The sequence below is a fragment of the Schistocerca gregaria genome, chromosome 3, assembly GCF_023897955.1.
Source record: "Schistocerca gregaria isolate iqSchGreg1 chromosome 3, iqSchGreg1.2, whole genome shotgun sequence".
Taxonomy (NCBI): Eukaryota; Metazoa; Arthropoda; class Insecta; order Orthoptera; family Acrididae; genus Schistocerca; species Schistocerca gregaria.
In genome coordinates this window covers 918,201,107-918,224,984 of record NC_064922.1, presented here as the reverse complement: position 1 = coordinate 918,224,984, position 23,878 = coordinate 918,201,107, and the positions used below count along the sequence as shown (strand labels likewise).

The following is a 23,878-nucleotide window of genomic DNA, read 5'->3' as shown; positions in this document are numbered from 1 at the left end:
TGGCCCATTTTTCAGATCCAAAACGATTACTGCATCACGCTATCTGGACATTCTTCGTGAATTTGTGGCGGTACAAACTGCCTTAGACGACACTGCGAACACCTCGTGGTTTATGCAAGATGGTGCCCGGCCACATCTTACGGCCGACGTCTTTAATTTCCTGAATGAATATTTCGATGATCGTATGATTGCTTTGGGCTCTCCGAAACATACTGGAGGCGGCGTGGATTGGCCTCCCTATTCGTCAGACATGAACCCCTATGACTTCTTTCTGTGGGGACACTTGAAAGACCAGGTGTACCGCCAGAATCCAGAAACAATTGTACAGCTGAAGCAGTACATCTCATCTGCATGTGAAGCCATTCCGCCAGACACGTTGTCAAAGGTTTCGGGTAATTTCATTCAGAGACTACGCCATATTATTGCTACGCATGGTGGATATGTGAAAAATATCGTACTATAGAGTTTCCCAGACCGCAGCGCCATCTGTTGTTGACAATTGTAACTACTGTAATTTCGAAAGTTTGTCCACCTGAAAATGTACTGTTGTCCCAAGCATATTGCAACAAACGGTGTATTTCTATCGCTGTTCGTTTAGTTTGTATTGCCGTTCCAAATATACCGGTCATTTTTGAAACACCCTGTAAATTCGGACACGTGCTCCAAAATGTGACTTACATGAACAACAATTTTTTTGTTTCTTGAAAATCTTTCGAATGTCCAAGATAACGATAACAATACCGAACTGACGAGCTGACTGTAATACTATTTGCGTAAATAGAAAATTCCCAAAATGGTTCGAGAACAACGCCGCAGTTAGTGATAGCCTAAATATCTAGAAGTTATAAAATGTGAAACCACTACAGCAGTCTCGCACAAATAAAGGAAAGGCTGTCCCATTACGGTATTTGTTTGTCTATGAAAGAAGTCGTTTATGAGAAACTGGTACGACCCTTCCTCTCGAAGTGCCCCACTGCGGTGACGGCGAAGTTGGATTACTGAACAGCCTAAGGCAGATTGTATAAGGACTGCGTCGTTGATGGCGAGGACTGTGTAAGTATGATCACCCTTTATATCCACCGCAAATACCAGCAGCTAATATGTCTGTTGGTTGCCCTCAACATTCCGAAAATCTATTTTCGCAAGAGACTGTTGTAAGGTTTGACTCGGCCCATCCATTTTCACACTTATCCTCTTAGGACCGCAGTGAGAACATAACGGAAACTAAATAATAGTTAACGCAGATGCAAGTGTTTCCTATTCCCTCTAGCACTCTTCAGAATGTTAAAGGTTCTCACATATTGCTGAGGAACAGTTTTGTCCCAGAAGATTTATTATAAATTTTATTATAAATCAGAGGATCATTTCATTTCCTTTCCTTAGTCAAGAAAGAATGTCGGAGGGACTTCTGAACAAGTTCCAGGGCGTTTGGAGCTGTTTGTTGTATGATATTCTATGATATTCATGTTGATAATAATCTCGACAGTTTCGTATTGCATCAAATATGGTCACTTATGAACTGTCTTGTTTTCTACATTCAGACTGAAACGTCATTTAAATTACTGTAATAGTTTCACAATGTCCGATGTGTCAGCTTTCGAGAAGGTTATCACATACAAGAGATGTTAACTGTTTTACGTCAGAAGCAGTAGAGTGCACACATGATTAAAAAACAAATTGTATTCAGACTTTTTTAGACTAGTGGAAGATAATTTAGTGAGACAGTAATCGTATATTAAACGGAAGAGGGAATAGACTTCCTCATATTAGATACACAATACCTTAAAGGATATTAATGCATCGAATAAAAGACAAGTAAACGGTATTATAATAACACCAGGAATGCATGGTTAATTAAGGACTCTACTGATTTAAATGAAAATATTAATAAAGTCAAGCAGAATGGAGAATCGATTGAGGTGTTTATAAAACAATGCTCATTTTGCATTCGTACCACGTATCACATCTAGAACAAACATCTTCCAAAACGAGCTGGTGTTATTACCATTTCTTAGAGACCTTCCATCACAATTTTGTTTTGTTACAGACCTTTCTTAAAAACTGAGGGTAGATGTCATTTTTAACAGTAGCTCTTACTGAAGCAACAAACCGAGTAGCGCAGATACAGAACTAATGATCGATACAAGTGGTCAGGATCTGCAAGAAAACCACTCTGGTATTTTATCAGAGATGGTAGATACATCAAACCACCATGAAATTTTTTTCTAAAATGTGGTTGATTTGACTGAACTAATGAGTCAGATAATTTTCTAAGTGCGCGAAACACTTTTTATTGTGAGTACAATTTTACATTGTTCCAGAGAAAAATTTTGTTGACCTCAGCACTTACTTTTTTCTTTTAGCTGGGGAAGTGTTGTACACTGAGAGATGGAATTAAGTGATGTATTACAAGTATTAGTTGGACTAAAATAGATGTACGAGGAAAACATGAACTAAAACATGAACGAGGCAGGAGGGCAAGAGTTCACTATCCCGTACTGGTCTATTACACAGCTTTGCTTTGACTTCATTAGAGTAAAAGAGTCAAACGCACAGTATTTTGACTGTTATACTATGGCTGCTACAGTATAGTTTGATTTTAATCGTTTGCATTTCTTGACGCGTATAATGTACTCCATTGGTTCAGAATTTGGAGGTAAAGAAAAGGGTAGATACAAGAAAAATAAGTTTCAAGGTAAATATATTTTAAATTGATAACGTTGATATTTTTGTGAAGCCTCCAATACCCAACAAATTGAGTGCTTGTATGAGAAAGATGTGATATATGAATCCATAGAATAAGCGATAGACAGAGATGCTCGTCTCCACAAGTAGACTTGTTCGCTCGTTCCAGTCCTTTATTTTTCTACAATACGACTTTCATATCTGGAAGGCTTACAGCAGTCACGTAAGTATTGGAGTCAGATTGTCTCGAAATTACTCAACACAGATATCTGTATTTGTTTATTACAACAGATTTTAGTATTTTGCCCACGTAAAACACAGTCAGCAACGGCACATTCAAAAGGGACACTTATATCGTATGTAGGACTCGAAACCGTGTTGTCCAGTTTACAAGCAAGTAGCCCGACCCCGAGAACAAAGAGGACGCCAGATACATACAGCGTCACGTACCTGTCTTTAAAACTCACTATTTGCAGCAGTCGACCAAGTCCACATACTAAGCACTTGGCAAGCTTTATTACGTATTGAAATACATGTTTGCTACGTATCTACAGAATTTGTTTGAAAATTTTCGTGGAACGACTGATTTTTGTGAGAAACTTTGACGCCTGCGAGGACCGAACAGTGCTGTCGAGTGTCTGGCCACCATCTGCAATGCGACGAAGGCCATCGTTCCTCAGAGAAGCGCTCGCGTATTGCTCCTGTAATCTTCCTATCAATGTCACAGAAACTGAATAGGAATTTTTAAAATGATTCTAAAAATAATTTGGATTCAAAAATTAAGCCGTATTGAGATTCACTGCCAGTGTCGTTAATTTCTGTGTGCAAGATAAATTCGTATTAATAAGAGTTTAATGTTGACAGGAAGTCGAAGATATTATTTTATGTGGAGCTGAATATTATTATCCGATAGTAATGAACTGAGTTATTGGGAGTACGAAGCTTATTTTTCATCGAATGATATATTTTATTTTTACAAAGCAAGGAAATCAAGAGAGGTCTATACAGGATATTTTAAACAGATTGTGACGTTCTGTCGAAGAATCGACATTTATGTTCAAATGGCTCTGAGCACTATGGGACTTAACATCTGGGTCATCAGTCCCCTAGAACTTAGAACTACTTAAACCTAACTAACCTAAGGACATCACACACATCCATGCCCGAGGCAGGATTCGAACCTGCGACCGTAGCAGTCGCGCAGTTCCGGACTGAAGCGCCTAGAACCGCTCGGCCATCTCGGCCGGCTACCTTTATGTGAGGAAAGGAATTTTGTTTACTGTTTTTTGGAAATACATATAGAATCTCCTTGTGCTCAACGGAGGTGATTTAAATTGAAGCAATTAATTATTGTCATCATCCCTGCTACTCGGCTAATGTCTTTTCTCATTGGAGTTGAAGACAGGAAAATCTTCGATATTATTTTTGAAATTATTCATTTAATTCAGTGATTTACGTATTGAGAAGAAGAGAGCTTTGTCAGAAACACAGATTACAGGGTGGTTCAGTGATCGTGATGGGCCACATATGTCACGACATAAGCATCAAACGAAAAGACTACAAAGAACGAAAGTTGTCTAGCTTGAAGGGGGAAACCAGATGGCGCTATGGTTGGTTCGCTAGATGGCGCTGCCATAGGTCAAACGGATATCAATTGCGTTTTTCTAAATAGGAACCATATGTTTGTGACTGTTACAGCGCCAGCTACGACAAAGCGAAAAAAGTGGTCCAACTAAAACATTCATATTTCTTTACGCACCACACGAATATGTAATAAAAATGGGTGTTCCTATTTTAAAAAACGCAGTTGATACCCGTTTGACCTAAGGTAGCGCCATCTAGCGGGCCAGCCATAGCGCCATCTCGTTTCTCCTTCAAGCTAGACGAGTTTCGTTCTTTGTAGGTTTTTCGTTTGGTGCTTATTTCGTGAGATATTTGGCCCGGTCACTATCAATGGACCACCCTGTATACAACGGACTCCTTTGTCGATAGTTGTGAGAGATGTTTCATGTGTGTTTGTGGAAGTACGTGGTCAGTCTAAATCTCAATTCCTATTCATAATACCATAGACACAGCTTTAAATAAGCGAACGTTGATGACGCGCATAAGAGGTGACTCGACAGTGTTTGGTGCTCTTCGCGAATACTTTGCGAATATTCTAAAAATTCATCATTACGTGTACTGGTAGACTAAAATTGTTTACGAGAAGGAGACTCTAACGCTGTTGTAGTCAATACTCCTATCATCTTACCTCATACACTACTGGCCATTAAAATTGCTACACCAAGAAGAAATACAGATGATAAACGGATATTCATTGAACAAATATATTATGGTAGAACTGACATGTGACTACATTTTCACGCAATTTGAGTGTATAGATCCTGAGAAATCAGTACCCAGAACAACTACTTCTGGCCGTAATAACGGCCTTGATACGCCTGGGCATTGAGTCAAACAGAGCTTGGATGGCGTGTACAGGTACAGCTGCCCATGCAGCTTCAACACAATAACACAGTTCATCAAGAGTAGTGACGGGCGTATGGTGACGTGCCAGTTGCTCGGCCACCATTGACCACACTTTTCAATTGGTGAGAGATCTCGAGAATGTGCTGGCCAGGGCAGCATTCGAACATTTTGTGTATCCAGAAAGGCCCGTGCAGGACCTGAAACATGCGGTCCTGCATTAACCTGCTGAAATGTACGGTTTCGCAGGGATCGAATGAAGGGTAGAGCCACGGGTCGTAACATTTCTGAAATGTAACGTCCACTGTTCAAAGAGCCGTCAATGCGAACACGAGGTGACCGAGACGTGTAACCAATGGCACCCCATACCATCACGCCGGGTGATACGCTAGTATGGCGATGACGAATACCCGCTTCCAATGTGCCTTCACCACGATGTTGCCAAACACGGATGCGACCATCATGATGTTGTAAAGAGAACCTGGATTCATCCAAAAAAATGACGTTTTGCCATTCGTGCACCCAGGTTCGTCGTTAAGTGCACCATCGCAGGCGCTCCTGTCTGTGGTGCAGCGTCAAGGGTAACCGCAGCCATGGTCTGCAAGCTGATAATCCATGTTGCTGCAAACGTCGTCGAACTGTTCGTGCAAAGTCGGAAACGTGATGGTATGCATTTCTCTTTCTTACGCGAGGCATCACAACAACGTTTCACCATGCAACGCCGGTCAACTGCTGTTTGTGTGTGAGAAATGGGTTGGAAACTTCCTTCATGTCAGCACGTTGTAGGTGTCGCCACCGGCTCGCACCTTGTGTGAATGCTCTGAAAAGCTAATCATTTGCATACCACAGCATCTTCTTCCCGCCGGTTAAATTTCGCGTCTGTAGCACGTCATCATCGAGGTGTAGCAATTTTAATGACCAGTAGTGTAGCATCAACAGGGCAATGCCTATCTGAAGCAATTAAAACTCGAGTGGGTTATTATGAAAATGTAAAGCTGTGTCTGTCCCATACATCACAGCCCTCTACAAGATTGTTATGACGGGACAGTGTTATGCACGTGAGCGGTGTTCAGGGTTTCTGGGAAAGCAAATGGAATGTAGACTGTACATGTAACGAGAGAATATGCTCTTACCGGTACGTGGTGGAAGAGCAGGCAGTTTTACAGGAGACTTTTAGCTGCGTTACGGCATCGAGAGATACGAGCGCGGACGCATAGCGAAATACGCGGAGCGGATTTGGGACCAGACGAAAGCGAATAGGCGAGCAACGCGCGGAGCGGCGTTCCGGCTGGCGGGTGTGGACGTGGCTACCGACCGGGCCACCGGGCCGAACTGCGCCCGAGTGCGGCGTCGCCCCACGCCCAGGAGCCACTGGGATGTCCCGCGAGGTCGCCGGCACCGGAGGAGGAGTCACAGAGCCCGGGCGTGGCAAGGCCGCCGCCGCCCTATATATACGGCGCGCGCGCATCCCGGGCCACAGGTCCTCTGCGAGTGCTCAGCAGACCGCACCAGCAGCGCACAGCACCACCCAGCCATGAAGATCTTCGTAAGTAGCGCCTCACACCTACTGTGCTCTTAGCGGTCGGCTCGTGCCTTACCAGCGAGTACGGCAATCGCTCTTTGCAACTAAAATAACTCTGTTGTTTTCTTGGGTCGTCAGTCTTCTGTTCCGATGTGATGCGGCCCGTCACGAATTCCTCTCCTGTGACAACTTTTTCATCTCATCGCAGCACTTGCTCTCAATGACCTTAATTATTTCTTGGCTATATTCCAGTCTTTCCTTGCAGTTTTTACCTCTACTGCTCTCTCAAGTTCCTCGGAAACTGTCCTTCGACGTCTTAACACTTATCCTATCATTCTCATCTTCCCTCTTGCCGTCGTTCCACTCCTCGAACATTTTGTGGAGAATCTCTTCCTTTCTTATGTTAACAGTCCATCTAATTTTCTTCATACTTAAAAAGCACCATACCTCAAGCACCTCGATTCACTTCTTTTTAGATTTTCACACTGTCCATCGTTCACCGCCAAACAATGCCGTGCCAGTTACGTACATTCTCAGAAATTTCTTTCTCAAATTAAGGGGCATGTTTGATACTTAGGCGACTGCTTTTTACCTGGGCCAGTCTATAGCCTGCTTTTTATGTGTTCCTTGTTGCAACCATTGCCGGCCGGTGTGGGCGTGCGGTTCTAGACGCTTCAGTCTGGAACCGCGTAGGTTCGTCCCCTGCCTCGGGCATGGATGTATATGATGTCCTCAAGTCAGTTAGGTTTACGTAGCTCTAAGTTATAGGGGACTGATGGCCTCAGAAACTAAGTCGCATAGTGCTCAGAGCCATTTCAACCATTTGCGACCGTTGTACTGTTTTGCTTCCAAAGTATCAGGAACCCTTAACTTCTTCTACTTCGTGGTCACCAATTTTTGATGTGAAGATTATCGGTAATGCAATTTCTACTACTCATTACTTCTGTCTTTCTTAAATTTACTCTCAATCCGTAGCAGCCGGCCGATGTGGCCGAGCGGTTCTAGGCGCTACAGTCTGGAACCATGCGACCACTACGTTCGCAGGTTCGAATCCTGCCTCGGGCATGGGTGTGTGTAATGTCTTTAGGTCAGTTAGGTTTAAGTAGTTCTAAGTTCTAGGGGACTGATGACCTCGGATGTTAAGTCCCATAGTGCTCAGAGCCTTTTGAGCCATTTTTGAATACGTAGCACTCGCGCCTTTGCCTGCTTTTTTCATTCGGCAGGCCATATAATTCTTGATTTCTTTCACCGAGGATAGCAATGTCATCAGCGAATCTTTCTGAAATTTAACCCCAGTCCTGAATATTTCTTTTATTTCCATCATTACTACATCGAACTGTGGATTGCAAAATAGGTGTGAAAGCTACATCCGTGTCTCGAATTCTTAGTAACCAGAGCACACAGTTGTTCGTCTTCAGTTCTAATTTTTCGTGTTTGTTCCTATGGTCTCAATATTACTCTAATGACTATCACAGATTTTTCCTGCTGTCTCTCTCCTCCTCTGTTAAAACTAAGGCATTCACACATGAGAATTGTGAAATACGTTTGACCTTACGTTATTCTTATTTGGCTTGGGAAATCAGTCTTCCAATTCCATATTTTCTGCGTTAACCATTTCACCAGGCGATCCTTATTTATCTGATGAGATTAACGATGTTACTCTGAATTTTTACCCTCCGAGCAAAATTTCACTTTTACACATCAGAGCATGTACAGCTAAATGTATTGTTCGAGGCAGCAACGTCTCTCAGTGTGCGAATTTTGTATGTCAACTTTTTAATCGGACAGTTTTAGTTGGAGAGCGTTCTTTACATTTACCGAAGAAGATTTCACGAGAGTAACATCACATTTTCTCTAAACATGATTTCGTTACAAAATTATATCACCATATTTAAAAAAATAACTTCATAAATACAAGTAGGTAACATTACTGAATGTCCTTTTTTCGTTTTGCCTGAACTCTCAGCAGAGTGTCTACCGCGGCTCTTCGTATCGATTCTGTATCCTTTCTCTGTCAGACCGGATAGGTCATCTACATTCAGGAGTGAGTAAGAGGGAAAGTTTTGTGAGGCTGCTCTTTCAGGTATGGTACACCTTGTAGTGAACTGCATCTGATTTCACTAATTTTATCTCTCCTTCATTAAGGGAGAGAGCATCTGCTCAGTAAGTCTCGTGAGATGAATACACCCTGGGTGCATCACAGGCCATACGTCAATAGTTTCGTGTACATGTCTCCAATCTTCGCAGCTAATTTTTGAGAATGAGTTCATGTACTGTCGGATGCAGTACAGAATTTCTACTTAAATGGAGAGATAAATCGAATTCATACTACGGTTTGAGTTTATAGAAGAACTCTGCAAGAGAATGTAAAATTTTATCTGTTATAGTAAAATTGTAAATGTCACTCCGACACTGGCGATTATCTGTAAGAGGCCGGGCTTGGTATCGTGTTCTTGTAGAGCTAGTTTCGCGGAGGTTGTTCTTTGTCACTGTTAAGTTTCATACGACTGTGTGTGAAAGAGGCTCGCTGTAGCTACCGCTCATCAACTTCGTGAACTGTTTCCTGTTCTGTTCTTACTTCAATAATGAGAAACGGAGCGGAAAGCGTCTGCCTGTCAGAAACCGCCTTGCCGGAAGCCAGAGCCTGTCAGGCAGTCCCTGGAGATTAGGTTTCTGAATACATTACTGCGATGGTGACGCGCCAGTTTCAGCAGCGAGACGTCAGTCCAAAAGGCTCTTGGCTCGTGCGACAACGAGTCAAGGACGGCGCTCAGACGCCGCGCGTTGTGGTCGACACTTAAGATCCAGTGGCCGTCTCATTTGAGTGTGTGTTTCCATTTTTTTCACTCATACGATGACAATCAAGGAATGCAGACACAACACAGAGAAGCTTTACACACACGCATATCCCGTAATCACATCGCACCGATTTTCAATTGACCTGAATCATTGTCGTAGCATCTGTATCTCGAGACAGGGTGAACCGCGAGGATCGTCCATCCGAAGGCATTCGCAGCCTACAATAGGGCCTGAATCCCAGTATCTCAGTACTTATTAGGCAAGGGCGGGGGGGAGGGGGGCGAGAGGAGGTTGCGTAGAAATCGTCAGCATCAAGTTTTATAGGTATGTTCACCTCCGTACTTCTCGCAGTATAAGCGCTACCCCATCAATGTGAACATACATTATGAGGTTTCTCCTTAAAGTGGTTAATAATGATACTATCGTCGTCTGAGTAACACCAGTCAGTATGCGCCACCTGAAATATCTTCACAGTAACTGTTGCGCGTCGTCAACAGCATATCGCCGTCGTTTACTAAACGATACCATGTTTCAGTCTAAATCTTGCCTCCATACTAAAGTATGCTAACACACACTAGTGTGATATCAGGTGATATCAGGTGTTCCCCAGGGAAGCGTCCTGGGACCTCTGCTGTTCCTGATCTATATGAATGACCTGGGTGACAATCTGAGCAGTTCTCTTAGACTGTTCGCAGATGATGCTGTAATTTACCGTCTAGTAAGGTCATCCGAAGACCAGTATCAGCTGCAAAGCGATTTAGAAAAGATTGCTGTATGGTGTGTCAGGTGGCAGTTGACGCTAAATAACGAAAAGTGTGAGATGATCCACATGAGTTCCAAAAGAAATCCGTTGGAATTCGATTACTCGATAAATAGTACAATTCTCAAGGCTGTCAATTCAACTAAGTACCTGGGTGTTAAAATTACTAACAACTTCAGTTGGAAGGACCACATAGATAATATTGTCGGGAAGGCGAGCCAAAGGTTGCGTTTCATTGGCAGGACACTTAGAAGATGCAACAAGTCCACTAAAGAGACAGCTTACACTACACTCGTTCGTCCTCTGTTAGAATATTGCTGCGCGGTGTAGGATCCTTACCAGGTGTGATTGACGGAGGACATCGAAAGGGTGCAAAAAAGGGCAGCTCGTTTTGTATTATCGCGTTATAGGGGAGAGAGTGTGGCAGATATGATACACGAGTTGGGATGGAAGTCATTACAGCATAGACGTTTTTCGTCGCGGCGAGACCTTTTCACGAAATTTCAGTCACCAACTTTCTCTTCCGAATGCGAAAATATTTTGTTGAGCCCAACCTACATAGGTAGGAATGATCATCAAAATAAAATAAGAGAAATCAGAGCTCGAACAGAAAGGTTTAGGTGTTCGTTTTTCCCGCTCGCTGTTCGGGAGTGTAATAGTAGAGAGATAGTATGATTGTGGTTCGATGAACCCTCTGCCAAGCACTTAAATGTGAATTGCAGAGTAGTCATGTAGATGGAGATGTAGGACGGTGGATCAGGAGACAGCTTCTTCGATTGCTGGCGGTGTTAGAAAAGTCCACTGTCAAGTGCAGGAAAAGCGATGACGGTCAAATCTGATGCTTCCTTTGTCGCTCATGATCGATAATGGGACTAGGGTATGTTTTGACTCCATCTTTCTTGGTTTCATTTGCATAATTTTGCAAAACCACACAAATTTCGCAAACACGTATTACCTCCGTCCATAAATAGCAGAGACGCTTGACGCTGGGGAGCGGGGACGGGGGGGGGGGGGGGGGGGGGGGGAGAAGGCCCTACTTGTTTGTTACACAGTATTACACTAACACACATAAAAACAGAGCACAACCTTCGGGCTCGAACGAATGGTAATACTTATACAAGTACTGGCCATCTGGTGAAACCTTTACATAAATGTTTCGCAAGACCGACTACTGTACTTGCTGGAGGAAACCATCGTAACAATTCTCGTCTTTCCTGCCTATTACATTCGAATACTGAGTGTGAGAAAAACGGCTGACTCTATGGCTCTGTGCGTTCTTTAATCCCTCATACCTTAGTGCCACGATCCCTAGGCGAGAAAACAATTCTGCCAGCATAATGCCCACACTTCCATCTACGAATACAGATTCTCTTAATGCATCTAACTACATCGTCTTTCTCTTTGTTACACTTTCGTATGGACTATAACGACCTCTTACTGCCAGAGGACTGTGTCTGGGCATTTTTTCGATGCCTATTGTCAAGCCTACTTGAGAGGGACTCCAAACACTGGAACAATAGAAATGGCCACAATAGTGTCTTCCATACGATTTCCTTTATGTATTCATTACGTTTACGCAGAAACGTTCCAGCAAATGTGCATTCTACTCGCATTCCCTAATACTGATTTTATGTGATCTTCCCATTTCATATTGCTTCTTAGTATTACTTACAAATACTTATACGATTCAAAGTGCTGAATATGTTTCCTACTAATTACATAGTATCATACTATCGGGTGCTCTTTCGTTTTTGATACCCATGATCTTGAATTTATCCATATTTAAACGGACCTACGGTTCATTGCACTCTGCAATTCTTCACGATCATCAAACGGAGATATTTTACTATAGACAACAGTGTCACCGTGAACAGTCCCATATTTATCGCAGTCTTTGAAATTAATTCGAAGTAAAGGCGTATTATTAATAATTGGTAGCAGCTCGTACCATAATGAGTGGAGGAATCTCTCGATTTAAAATCTTCTGAGCTCAGAATTCTTTTTCATTCAGTTGCGGGGTGTTCCTCAGGATCTTCTACGTTTCAGATGCATGAACACTGTTCTTCTGCGGAAACTGACAACAGTACGAACTGAAATAGTAAGTGCTGGAGAAGAGAAACCATGTTACCAAGGCTGTATAGAGGTGCAGGAGGGCAGCTAATTGTTAGGACTAGAGGTGTGGACCTATTGTTTGTTGATCGGCCGTAGTGGCCGAGCGGTTCTAGGCGCTTCAGTCTGGAACCGCGCGACCGCTGCGGTCGCAGGTTCGAATGCTGCCTCGGGCATGGATGTGTGTGATGTCCTTAGGTTAGTTAGGTTTAAGTAGTTCTAAGTTCTAAGGGACTGATGACCTCAAACGTTAAGTCCCATAGTGCTCAGAGCCACTTGAACCATTTGAATATTATTGTTTGTCGTGACCGTGGATCTTTCCGCCGCAGGTTGTCGTGAGCGCCCTCCTGGCCACGGCCGCTGCCCGCCCGGGCTTCCTGCACGGCGGTCTGAACGGCGTGACGCACGTCGCCGCCGCCCCCGCCATCTCGTACGCCGCCGCCGCCCCCGCGGCAGTCACCTACTCGGCCGCCGCCCCCGCGCACATCTCGTACGCCGCCGCCCCCGCCGCCGTCGTCGCGCCCGTCTCCATCTCGTCGCAGTACCACGCGCAGGACGAGCTGGGCCAGTACAGCTACGGCTACAGCGGCGCCCTGTCCGCCAAGTCTGAGTCCCGCGCCTTCGACGGCTCCGTCGCCGGCGGCTACTCCTACGTGGACGCCAACGGCGTCGTGCAGAGCGCCCACTACGTCGCCGACCCCGTCAACGGCTTCCGCGTCGCCGCCACCAACCTGCCCGTGGCCCCCGCCGCCCCCGAGGCCCCCGCCGTCGAGGCCCCCAAGCCCGTGGAAGACACCCCCGAGGTGGCCGAGGCTAAGGCCGCCCACGCCGCCGCCGTCGCAGAGGCCGCCGCCCGCGCCGCCGCCGCCCCCGAGGAGCCCGAGCCGGCCCCAGCGCCCGCAGCAGTAGCCGTGGCCGCCCCCGCCCCCGCCGTTGCTGTGGCCGCCCCCGCCGTCGCCTACTCCGCCCCCGCGGCTGTGGCCTACTCCGCCCCCGCTGTGGTGGCCGTGTCTCCCGCCAGGTCGTTCGCCTACCACACGGTGGCTGCCGCCCCCCTGACGTACGCTGCTCACGCCCCAGTCGTGCTGGCCTCAGAGGGCCTGTCCGCCGAAGCCATCGCACACCTCCGAGCCAAGGCCGCCCTCCTGGGCTGAACTGGTTCAGCCCCACGGATGGGCAACCATCACCAGCAACTCACCTGTCCTATCTTGTACATACACTTTTTTAATAAAAAAATGATGGCATCTTACATATACTTTTATTTCACATTACATTTTATACTTCCCATGCCCTATACGAGATTGTTCATAAGGACCTCCTGGATGTTTTCATTGCATTTAATTGACAGGACGAATCATGTTCGGGGCAATGGATATCTTCTCTGCTCCGATTCTCTTAGTGCCTTACAGTTACTGCAGAATTTGTACCCAACTGAAGAGATGGTCCAGCTGATATACAGGGTGTTACAAAAAGGTACGGCCAAACTTTCAGGAAACATTTCTCGCACACAAATAAAGAAAAGATGTTATGTGGTCATGTGTCCGGAAACGCTTAATTTCCATGTTAGAGCTCATTTTAGTTTCGTCAATATGTACTGTACTTCCTCGATTCACTGTCAGTTGGCCCAGTTGAAGGAAGGTTATGTTAACTTCGGTGCTTGTGTTGACATGCGACTCATTGCTCTACAGTTCATGCACGATGGAGCTCCTGCACATTTCAGTCGAAGTGTTCGTGCGCTTCTCAACAACAGATTCGGTGACCGATGGACTGGTAGAGGCGGACCAATTCCATGGCCTCCACGCTCTCCTGACCTCAACCCTCTTGACTTTCATTTATGGGGGTATTTGAAAGCTCTTGTCTACGCAACCCAGGTACCAAATGTAGAGAGTCTTCGTGCTCGTATTGTGGACGGCTGTGATACAATACGCCATTCTCCAGGGCTGCATCAGCCTCGCTAACGGAGGACATTTTGAACATTTCCTGTAACAAAGTGTTTGAAGTCATGCTGGTACGTTCTGTTGCTGTGTGTTGCCATTCCATGATTAATTTGATTTGAAGAGAAGTAATAAAATGAGCTCTAACACGGAAAGTAACCGTTTCCGGACACATGTCCACACAGCATATTTTCTTTCTTTCTGTGTCAGGAATGTTCCCTGAAAGTTTGGCCGTACCTTTTTGTAACACCCTGTATGACCAGCTGTACTTGCTCCAACGGCGGGGTAAGGAGGTGTTCTTCTGCTGGGTGCCTGGTCATGTTGGAATATGGGGCAATGAACAGGCCGATCGGGCTGCCAAGGAGGCCTGCAGGGAGCAGGATGTGGTCCAGTGTCCTATTTCCTTGCAGTCTGTCATCTCTGCACTCCACAGGAAGTGCATGGAGTTGTGGGAGGAAGAATGGCTGGCGGTGACGGCCAATAAACTGTGGTTGGTCAAGTCAACAACTCTGCCGTGGCGTTCCTCCTGCCGGTTGCTCAGGCGGGAAGAGGTAACCATCACACGTCTTCGGATCGGACACTGTCCTCTCACACATAGCTTTTTAATACGGTGGGAGGATCCTGCGTTTTGTGATGCTTGTAGTGTGCACATCTCTGTCCGGCACATTTTAACAGACTGCATTTTACACAGTGATGCAAGGGCAGAAGGACAAGTTGACGGGGATCTGCCTTGTGTTTTAGCAAACGATGAGACGTGTGTGTCTAGGGTTTTAAAGTTTTGTGATGTGTCTGGACTCTGGCCTAAACTTTTAGGCTGGATGTTTTAGTGTATTGCAGAGTGGCTGACTCCTCCCTTTTTTCCTTGCGGTCAGCCAGCCACTTCCATCTGCTATATTGCTTTAAATCCCTCTAGCACTTTCTTCGAGTGTTGTCCATATTTTACTGCTGACGACGTGCTTCGTCCCACGCTTCGGTGTGGGTAGGCACACAATTTTCAAAGCTTGTTACCTGCGTTTTATGTTCTGTTTTCTCTTACTGTTCTGAGTCCTTTCTTGAGACCCATCTCACTATGTTACTGAGCGGGCGCTAAAGACCTTGCTGACGTGCGCCCAAAAAACCCTCTACCACTACTACCACTACTTAGAAAATGTAACAGACCTAGTAAAGAGACTGCCTACACTACGCTTGTCCGTCCTGTTTTAGAATACTGTTGCGCGGTGTGGGATCCTTACCAGATGGGACTAACGGAGTACATCGAAAAAGTTCAAAGAAAGCCAGCACGTTTTGTATTCTCGCGAAATGTGGGAGAGAGTGTCACAGAAATCATACAGTATTTGGGCTGGAAATCATTAAAAGAAAGGCGTTTTTCGTTGCGGCAGAATCTTCTCACGAAATTGCAATCACCAAATTTCTCCTCCGAATGCGGAAATATTTTGTTGACGCTGACCTACATATGGAGAAACGATCACCATGATAAAATAAGGGAAATCAGAGCTCGTACTGAAAGATATTGCTGTTCATTCTTTCCTCGCGCTATACGAAATTGGAATAATAGCGAACTGTGAAGGTTGTTCGATGAACCCTCTACCAGGCACTTAATTGTGATTTGCAAAGTATGCATGTACATGTAGATGTCAGAGGACAACTGCGTGATAACTACAAGCCATAAAAATGAATCATGCCAGTGGACAGAACATCTCTCCAAATTTCGATCCGTAATACACGCCATGGCGTAGTTCCACTTTGGGCCGGGCGAGTCAAAAACTATAGGCAAATCACCCAATCTACACTGTCACATTATAATAGTTCTTGAATGAATATAGGAAACTGGTGAACAGATTTCCAAAGTGATTTGCTGTCGTTATACCAGCGACGACTGCAACGAACTTGCCCGCATCTCGTGGTCGTGCGGTAGCGTTCTCGCTTCCCACGTCCGGGTTCCTGGGTTCGATTCCCGGCGGGGTCAGGGATTTTCCCTGCCTCGTGATGGCTGGGTGTTGTGTGATGTCTTTAGGTTAGTTAGGTTTAAGTAGTTCTAAGTTCTAGGGGACTGATGACCATAGATGTTCAGTCCCATAGTGCTTAGAGCCCTTTGAATCTTTGCAACGAACATAACGCATCTGTTTTCCCGCCCGTATTGATGTTTCCCGCAACACAAATGCTGTTCACATTGAGCACCTCTAATGTGCGTTAAAAGTTTGGAGACATGCTCTATCCAGTGGTATGACTCGTAATTTTCGTGCAGGTCCCTTCTGAAACCACAGAGGTACTGGTACTTGTCAGTAACCCGTAATTCTATTTCTCTATCTTGACAAGATTAAGACCACATGCGACCAGATACTCAGTACATCAGTACTTTAATATGCTATTTACCGTCCAATGCAAATCTGGCTGAAGTGTCACTGTAGTAAGAAACTGCAAGTGTTTTCAGGAGAGCAGTTTACACTCCATTCAGATGTAAATTTTTTATGTTTCTTTAATTACCTAAAAAAGTCCTCTATAATTTCTTGTAAAAGGGCATGGCCGATGTCATTTCTCATTATCCGATAGTCCGAGCTTGTACCTATAATGCCCTGATTTGCGATAGTACGTTGAACCCTAAGCTTCCTTCTATTTACAATGGAGTTTTTATTTTGTCTCATATATTATATTAAAAAACAGTAATAACGCAAATCACCTACTGCAATTTCAGTTTCATGGGATGGAACAGGAAATGATGGATCAACAAGGGGGCTGCAAGTATTGAATATAGGAGCAAAAATGGTGTAGACTGAGGGATTGAAAAAGGAAATAAAACTGCTGGAGGAAGGAGGGAGAATTTACTTACCTTTTGGACAAAATGTAATTTTTTGAGAGGGTCTAACATTCTGGGTGGTGTCTGTTTGTTCTATATCGTGTCTCACTACCACTTTCGCGCAACGACGCTCTGAGCGTGATTTTTAGAGAATTGACTAGTTTGAGCCTGGGACCTGTTGCTGGTAAGGAGACGCCAGACCACACATGACATGTAGAATTCAGAAGAGTTCAGTGAGACTAGCGATGATATAACCAAATACTTAATTATTTGAGCGTCAGCTCCACTGCACTCCCTGTAAAAGAATCTTAATACTAACTAAATTTAGTGGAAGGGGTTCAAGGCTTTCCTATTTTTAGTTAGCTGGTAAAATAACGTCGAAAAAGCAGTTAAGTTTACCATTGGAAATTTTATTCTACTCACAAAACATTGTTTATAAAGTGCACTATTGATAAAAGGAAGTGTTTTAATACAGGATGGTAAAAACCAATTGCGTTCAACAAAAATGTGAACGAATATTCCCTGAATGGGTTACCAAGTTGTACAATGGATCGAAGGATGATCTATGCCATATCACATCTATAATCTAGGTTTAAATTAAGTTTCACAAAAGAGAAAACTATCAAAATGGTCTACAGTGACCCTCAATTATCTTTAATTACTTATCTAACTTGTCGTAAATTACAGTGGCTGATGTGGCTTCTCAATAACTATAGAACATAAAAATCATCGCGTTTCAGATCTTTACTTCAAGTGGCAAATGTGAACACCATGAGCTTTAATAGACGATCGACACTAGTATTACGCAAAAAGAGTGTGTAACAGATGAGACTTGTGCAGTTCTGAGTGAAACTTTATGCGCTGTTATGCGGCATCGCGTGCGTTCATTACCTTGTTGGTGTTCGTCTGGGGGCGACGGCCGTCTCAGCAGCCATCCAGCTCGCCGTCTCGGAACTAACTAACTGCTCCTAACTTCTTTACTACCATTTACCGAAGTTGGTTAAAAAAACTATCTGGCTGTGTTTTCATCTGACCAATCAGGGTCTCAATGTTAACCTTAAGCTCCGCCTGCAAAAATTCTGTCTATCCAATGAGAAACGTTATACTTTTCGTGGTGGGGCAATGTTTTTAAAGTTTGCAACGTAACAGAGACGCGAAAAAGTCTCACGCTAAAACTTGCAGCTGGTGTGATCCTTTTAGCGTTATCGTAAGATCTATACTGTTCTTCTGGAGGGCTCTAACATGGGCTAGGGGGTGGTCCTTGAAGTAACAGAGACGGGAAAAAGTCTCACTCTAAAACTTGCAGCTGGCGTTGTCCTAGTGGTTAGCTGACGACGTGGGTGTGCAGTCCGTCCCTTATCGTAGGGCCTAGCTTAACACGGTTCTGCTCTCGGTTTCTGTTCTCGTTTCTCCCCTCAGAACTGCATCTGTCTCACGGTGGGAAGGTATGACATGCATTTAGGCATTCTTGTGTAAGTCTGTGGTATTCCATTTGCTCACTCGTTACTCGTATTACTTTGGTTAAATTAATGTCAAGATTTATTCGGAGCTATGTGACATACTTCTGTATTTGCTTATCATGTCAGGGTTTTCATGGAAGGTGTTGGATTTGCCTGACACCTTACAAGGGGGATTACATGGATTACTTTTTCCTTGAATGAAATATTGTCTTGGATCTTGCGTAGACTACAAGGTATCTTATTGCAGGCGCAGACAGCAAAAATTAAGAAGGATTTTCCAACTATTTTTGCTTTGTGGATGAGTGCAGGTGGGATGCTAACTGAGCCATGTCTTTATTAGAAGTAAATGAAGCGTGTTCGATACTTGGGGTGAGGTACTGAGCGCATGCGCAATATGTAGTTGGTGAAGTACACATAGTTTGTAGCAGTCCAGCAACTTGTCTGATTGTAAAAATCGTAAGTGAACGTATGAGACACTGAATAGATCAAAGAGTTCAGTCTACCAGACATAAAGCGGTCTAGTATTAATAGTTCTAACCTTTTGGACTTTTCACTTCACATGCTTTGTTGGTGTACCCTACAATAACGGTGATGGCTACACAAGCTTTCAAACCTAGTGGTAATGTACATGGGAGTTTTACCACGACATAGCAGCAAGCGAAAGTCTTCCTGTCCGCTGCAGCATCGTTTCCTAAAATCCTGAGGTGCTCATGCTGAGTTGTACCCAGATTTGTCGCCTTGTTTTTAATACAGATTTGAGGTGCTGTCAATGAGGAAGTCGCTACGGTCGCAGGTTCGAATCCTGCCAAGGGCATGGATGTGCGTGATGTTGTCCTTAGGTTATTTAGATTTAAGTAGCTGTACGTTATAGGGGACTGATGACCTCAGAAGTTAAGTCCCATAGTGCTCAGAGCCATTTGAACCAATAAGGAAGTAAGCGTTAGCGTCGGAGGTTGAAATTACCTCGGACTTCTTCATATTTAGCTTTACGCTCGGGCTCTGAACTTATCTATCCAGGGAATTGTGGCCCTTACTTACTCGTGTGATTGGTATCCTCAGCATTGGCCCTTATTTTAAACTGCACGTCATCGATAAAGAAATGGTCTATGGAGGAGAACAAAGCCAAGAAACGTCATGGAGACTTGAGAAAATTAGCACTCCTAAGACTGAACTCTAAGGAATTCTTACGAGTACTCGCTTCTAGGGAGATTTTAGATTTCCATTCATTTTATTGTCAAATTTGACTTTAACAAATACTTTTCTGGAATCTCTAGTAATATCAAGATCGTGGCTGTAGTGTTACCTGTGGAGTATTTTAGATCATCTGTTACCTCAGTTAGCATAGTATTCGTGCTATGCTGTTTGCGAAAACTAGGAAGATGGAAAATGTGTGTAAACGTTAAGTTAATTGTGTAGATATATTTCAAGTCTTTGGAGGGTAAAATACTGAAAGGTACATAACTTCAAAGCATGGCACCTCTGATGCAGTAATACATCAAAAAATATTTATTCACGATCAGGTCTACAAAAATTTTCTATATGCAGAATCGCTGCAACGCAGTAGTAAAACAGTGCCAACTGAAGATATGGAACGGTCGTGCTTATACTGCATGCTCTGCATGACACTCTTGCAACACACTTGCTGTTTACTACGTGCTTTTTTTGCAGAGCGTTCCATTTCTTAACAACTCGATTTGTTGACGTAATCCGCTCGATACCACTTGTCATTTACGATCGAGGCCACCTGACCTCCATGCTATACGTGCAAAAAGAAATGCTGCATCTCACGTGTCAATGACGTATACTAAAGTAATACTAGTTATAACGCGCCACTTGCATCAGGAGAAGCAAGAGCTGCTCAAATACTTTTTGTGTTAGAATGACGGTAAATGTCACCGAAGTTTCATTTACTAGTTAGCTAACTACCACAGGTTCACAGGAAGCGCAAGAACCAAATTATTCGCTAATTGAAAGAAATACTACATAATTAACATAATTACGATAAAAAAGTAATACTAAAACCTCAGAAAGATACAAAGTTTGTGATGGAACATATTTTTAAGTTATTTAAATGGATGTCCCCTACACCATTTTTTCACGATTTCTATCGAAGTTATGTCGAGTCAATTTACAGCGTACCGACACATGATTTGTCTTTTATTGGTCAGGATACATTCAGCCATTTACAGGATTCTACAGCATTTTCAGACCGAAAGACACGAAATAAAACACTATTCCAGTCACATAGAAGTGGCTTAATAAGCTACATTCTCGTGGGAAGAATGAAGGCAAATTAGGGTTTAACGTCCAATCTACGAAGTCATTTTAGCGGCAACGCAGTCTTGTATCAAGTGATAAAAACCGATAGTGCCTTTGCAAAAGAACAACTTCGGTATTTTTCATGTGAGGTGACTAATAGGGATCCCAGGACGGATTCAGAACTGCTTAAGAAGGGCCTTATACGTTATCCAGAATATACTTATCCATAGGCAAAGAAAGTAACAAGAAGATTAGGGTTTACATCCCTTCGACATCGTGATCATTAGAGACGGAGGACAAGCTCGAATTGTTATCAAGAATGGGACGCAAAACTGGTAGTGCCGTTTGAAAGGAACCAACATGTAATCTGCCTGGGACGATTTAGAGAAGTCACGGAAAACCTAAATGTGGGTGTCGGACGTGGATTTAAACCGTAGTACTTCTGAATACAAGTCCGGTGTGCTGACCATTGCCGGCCGCTGTGGTCGAGCGGCTCTAGGCACTTCAGTCTGGAACAGCGCTGCAGCTACGGTCTCATCTTCGAATCCTGCCTCGGGCGTGGAGGTGTGTGATGTCCTTAGGTTAGTTAGGCTTAACTAGTTCTACGTCTAGGAGACTGATAATCTCAGGTGTTAAGTCCCATAGTGCTCAGAGCCATTTGAACCATTTGAAAAGAATACTAAATACACTCCTGGAAATTGAAATAAGAACACCGTGAATTCATTGTGCCAGGAAGGGGAAACTTTATTGACACATTCCTGGGGTCAGATACATCACATGATCACACTGACAGAACCACAGGCACATAGACACAGGCAACAGAGCATGCACAATGTCGGCACTAGTACAGTGTATATCCGCCTTTCGCAGCAATGCAGGCTGCAATTCTCCCATGGAGACAATCGTAGAGATGCTAGATGTAGTCCTGTGGAACGGCTTGCCATGCCATTTCCACCTGGCGCCTCAGTTGGACCAGCGTTCGTGCTGGACGTGCAGACCGCGTGAGACGACGCTTCATCCAGTCCCAAACATGCTCAATGGGGGACAGATCCGGAGATCTTGCTGGCCAGGGTAGTTGACTTACACCTTCTAGAGCACATTGGGTGGCACGGGATACATGCGGACATGCATTGTCCTGTTGGAACAGCAAGTTCCTTTGTCGGTCTAGGAATGGTAGAACGATGGGTTCGCCTGTCGCGACACCACTGGAGGCGGGCTGCACGATGTTGGGGCGTGAGCGGAAGACGGCCTAACGGTGTGCGGGACCGTAGCCCAGCTTCATAGAGACGGTTGCGAATGGTCCTCGCCGATACCCCAGGAGCAACAGTGTCCCTAATTTGCTGGGAAGTGGCGGTGCGGTCCCCTACGGCACTGCGTAGGATCCTACGGTCTTGGCGTGCATCCGTGCGTCGCTGCGGTCCGGTCCCAGGTCGACGGGCACGTGTACCTTCCGCTGACCACTGGCGACAACATCGATGTACTGTGGAGACCTCACGCCCCACGTGTTGAGCAATTCGGTGGTACGTCCACCCAGCCTCCCGCATGCCCACTATACGCCCTCGCTCAAAGTCCGTCAACTGCACATACGGTTCACGTGCACGCTGTCGCGGCATGCTACCAGTGTTAAAGACTGCGATGGAGCTCCGTATGCCACGGCAAACTGGCTGACACTGACTGCGGCGGTGCACAAATGTTGCGCAGCTAGCGCCATTCGACGGCCATCACCGCGGTTCCTGGTGTGTCCGCTGTGCCGTGCGTGTGATCATTGCTTGTACAGCCCTCTCGCAGTGTCCGGAGCAAGTATGGTGGGTCTGACACACCGGTGTCAATGTGTTCTTTTTTCCATTTCCAGGAGTGTATAATACCAGAAATGAGGATGTCTTTGACCTTACTTGTGTTATTTGTGAAACATATTTAAATTACTGAAGAAGAGTGAACATTAAGCCATGTTCATGTTATACACACTCTTAAATCTAACAACGAAAGGGTATAATGACGTAATAGTAAATCTCGCTTTTACGATAGTTCTGTGCCGGCAAGTGAATGCACTTTACTTTGTTGCATTTGAATGACAATCCGCTCTCAGTGAAACTAGAGCTCATACTCCGACTATCCTGCTCTTATTCTGCTCTACATTTGCTGCTACTTTTTATTTCGTAATTCATCCTTAAGATGAGATGTACAAATGAAATATTTTCGGATTAGATTTGAAATTTAATTTGCTACCTGACCCCTGCCCTCCTACATCTGCCTGGAGGCATATGTTTAGCCTCGCTGCCGTGACGTACAGAACAGTGTAAGGTCGGCAGACGGCTGGACACCTTACCTGTCGCGTTCTCGTAAGTCGGCCTGCAGAGCGGGTTCAGCGGTGACTCAGCGGCGCATCCTCGCCTAGAGGGACCGCACGCGGACGCGTGGAGGCCACGGTCACGGCTGTTGGTTGCTCTTCCTCTCACCTGGTGACCCCGCGCACAGCCAGGCCGCTCACGGGCAGTAGCCCGACGAAGCGAGAACTCTCACAGCACCAACCTCCACCCTCATAAATGACTTTACTACCTACATCCCAACCTTATAACTAGATTAGCCCACATTTTATGTAATGACGTATTCTGTTCCTTTACACGTAGTTACTAAAATGTCGGCGAATGACACTGAAAGGACATTTATTTCGATGTTGTTACATACTTCGGGGCGTGATACACTACTGGCCATTAAAATTGCTACACCAAAAAGGAATGCAGTTGATAAACGGGTATTCATTGTACAAATATATTATACTAGAATTGACATGAAATTACATTTTCACGCAGTTTGGGAGCATAGATCCTGAGAAATCAGTATCCCGAACAACCACCTCTGGCCGTAATAACGGCCTTGATACGCCTGGGCATTGACTCAAACAGAGGTTGGATGGCGTGTACAGGTACAGCTGCCCATGCAGCTTCAACACGATACCACAGTTCCTCAAGAGTAGTGACTGGTGTATTGTGACGAGCCAGTTGCTCGGCCACCATTGACCAGACGTTTTCAAGTGGTGATAGAGCTGAAGAATGTGCTGGCCACGGCAGCAGTCGAACATATTCTCTATCC

At 44.7% G+C, this 23,878-nt stretch overlaps 1 protein-coding gene across 1 annotated transcript in view; it reads left to right on the top strand.

The window, feature by feature from the left end:
* Positions 1 to 6,598: 6,598 nt before the first annotated feature.
* Positions 6,599 to 23,878, top strand: part of LOC126355701 (ice-structuring glycoprotein-like) — a 45,331-nt gene continuing 28,051 nt past the window's right edge. The window contains exons 1-2 of the mRNA XM_050006070.1: positions 6,599 to 6,697; positions 12,671 to 13,492. Of these exons, the coding sequence (XP_049862027.1) occupies positions 6,686 to 6,697; positions 12,671 to 13,492 (834 nt within the window). The 5' untranslated portion in view covers positions 6,599 to 6,685. The remainder of the gene's footprint in view (positions 6,698 to 12,670; positions 13,493 to 23,878) is intronic.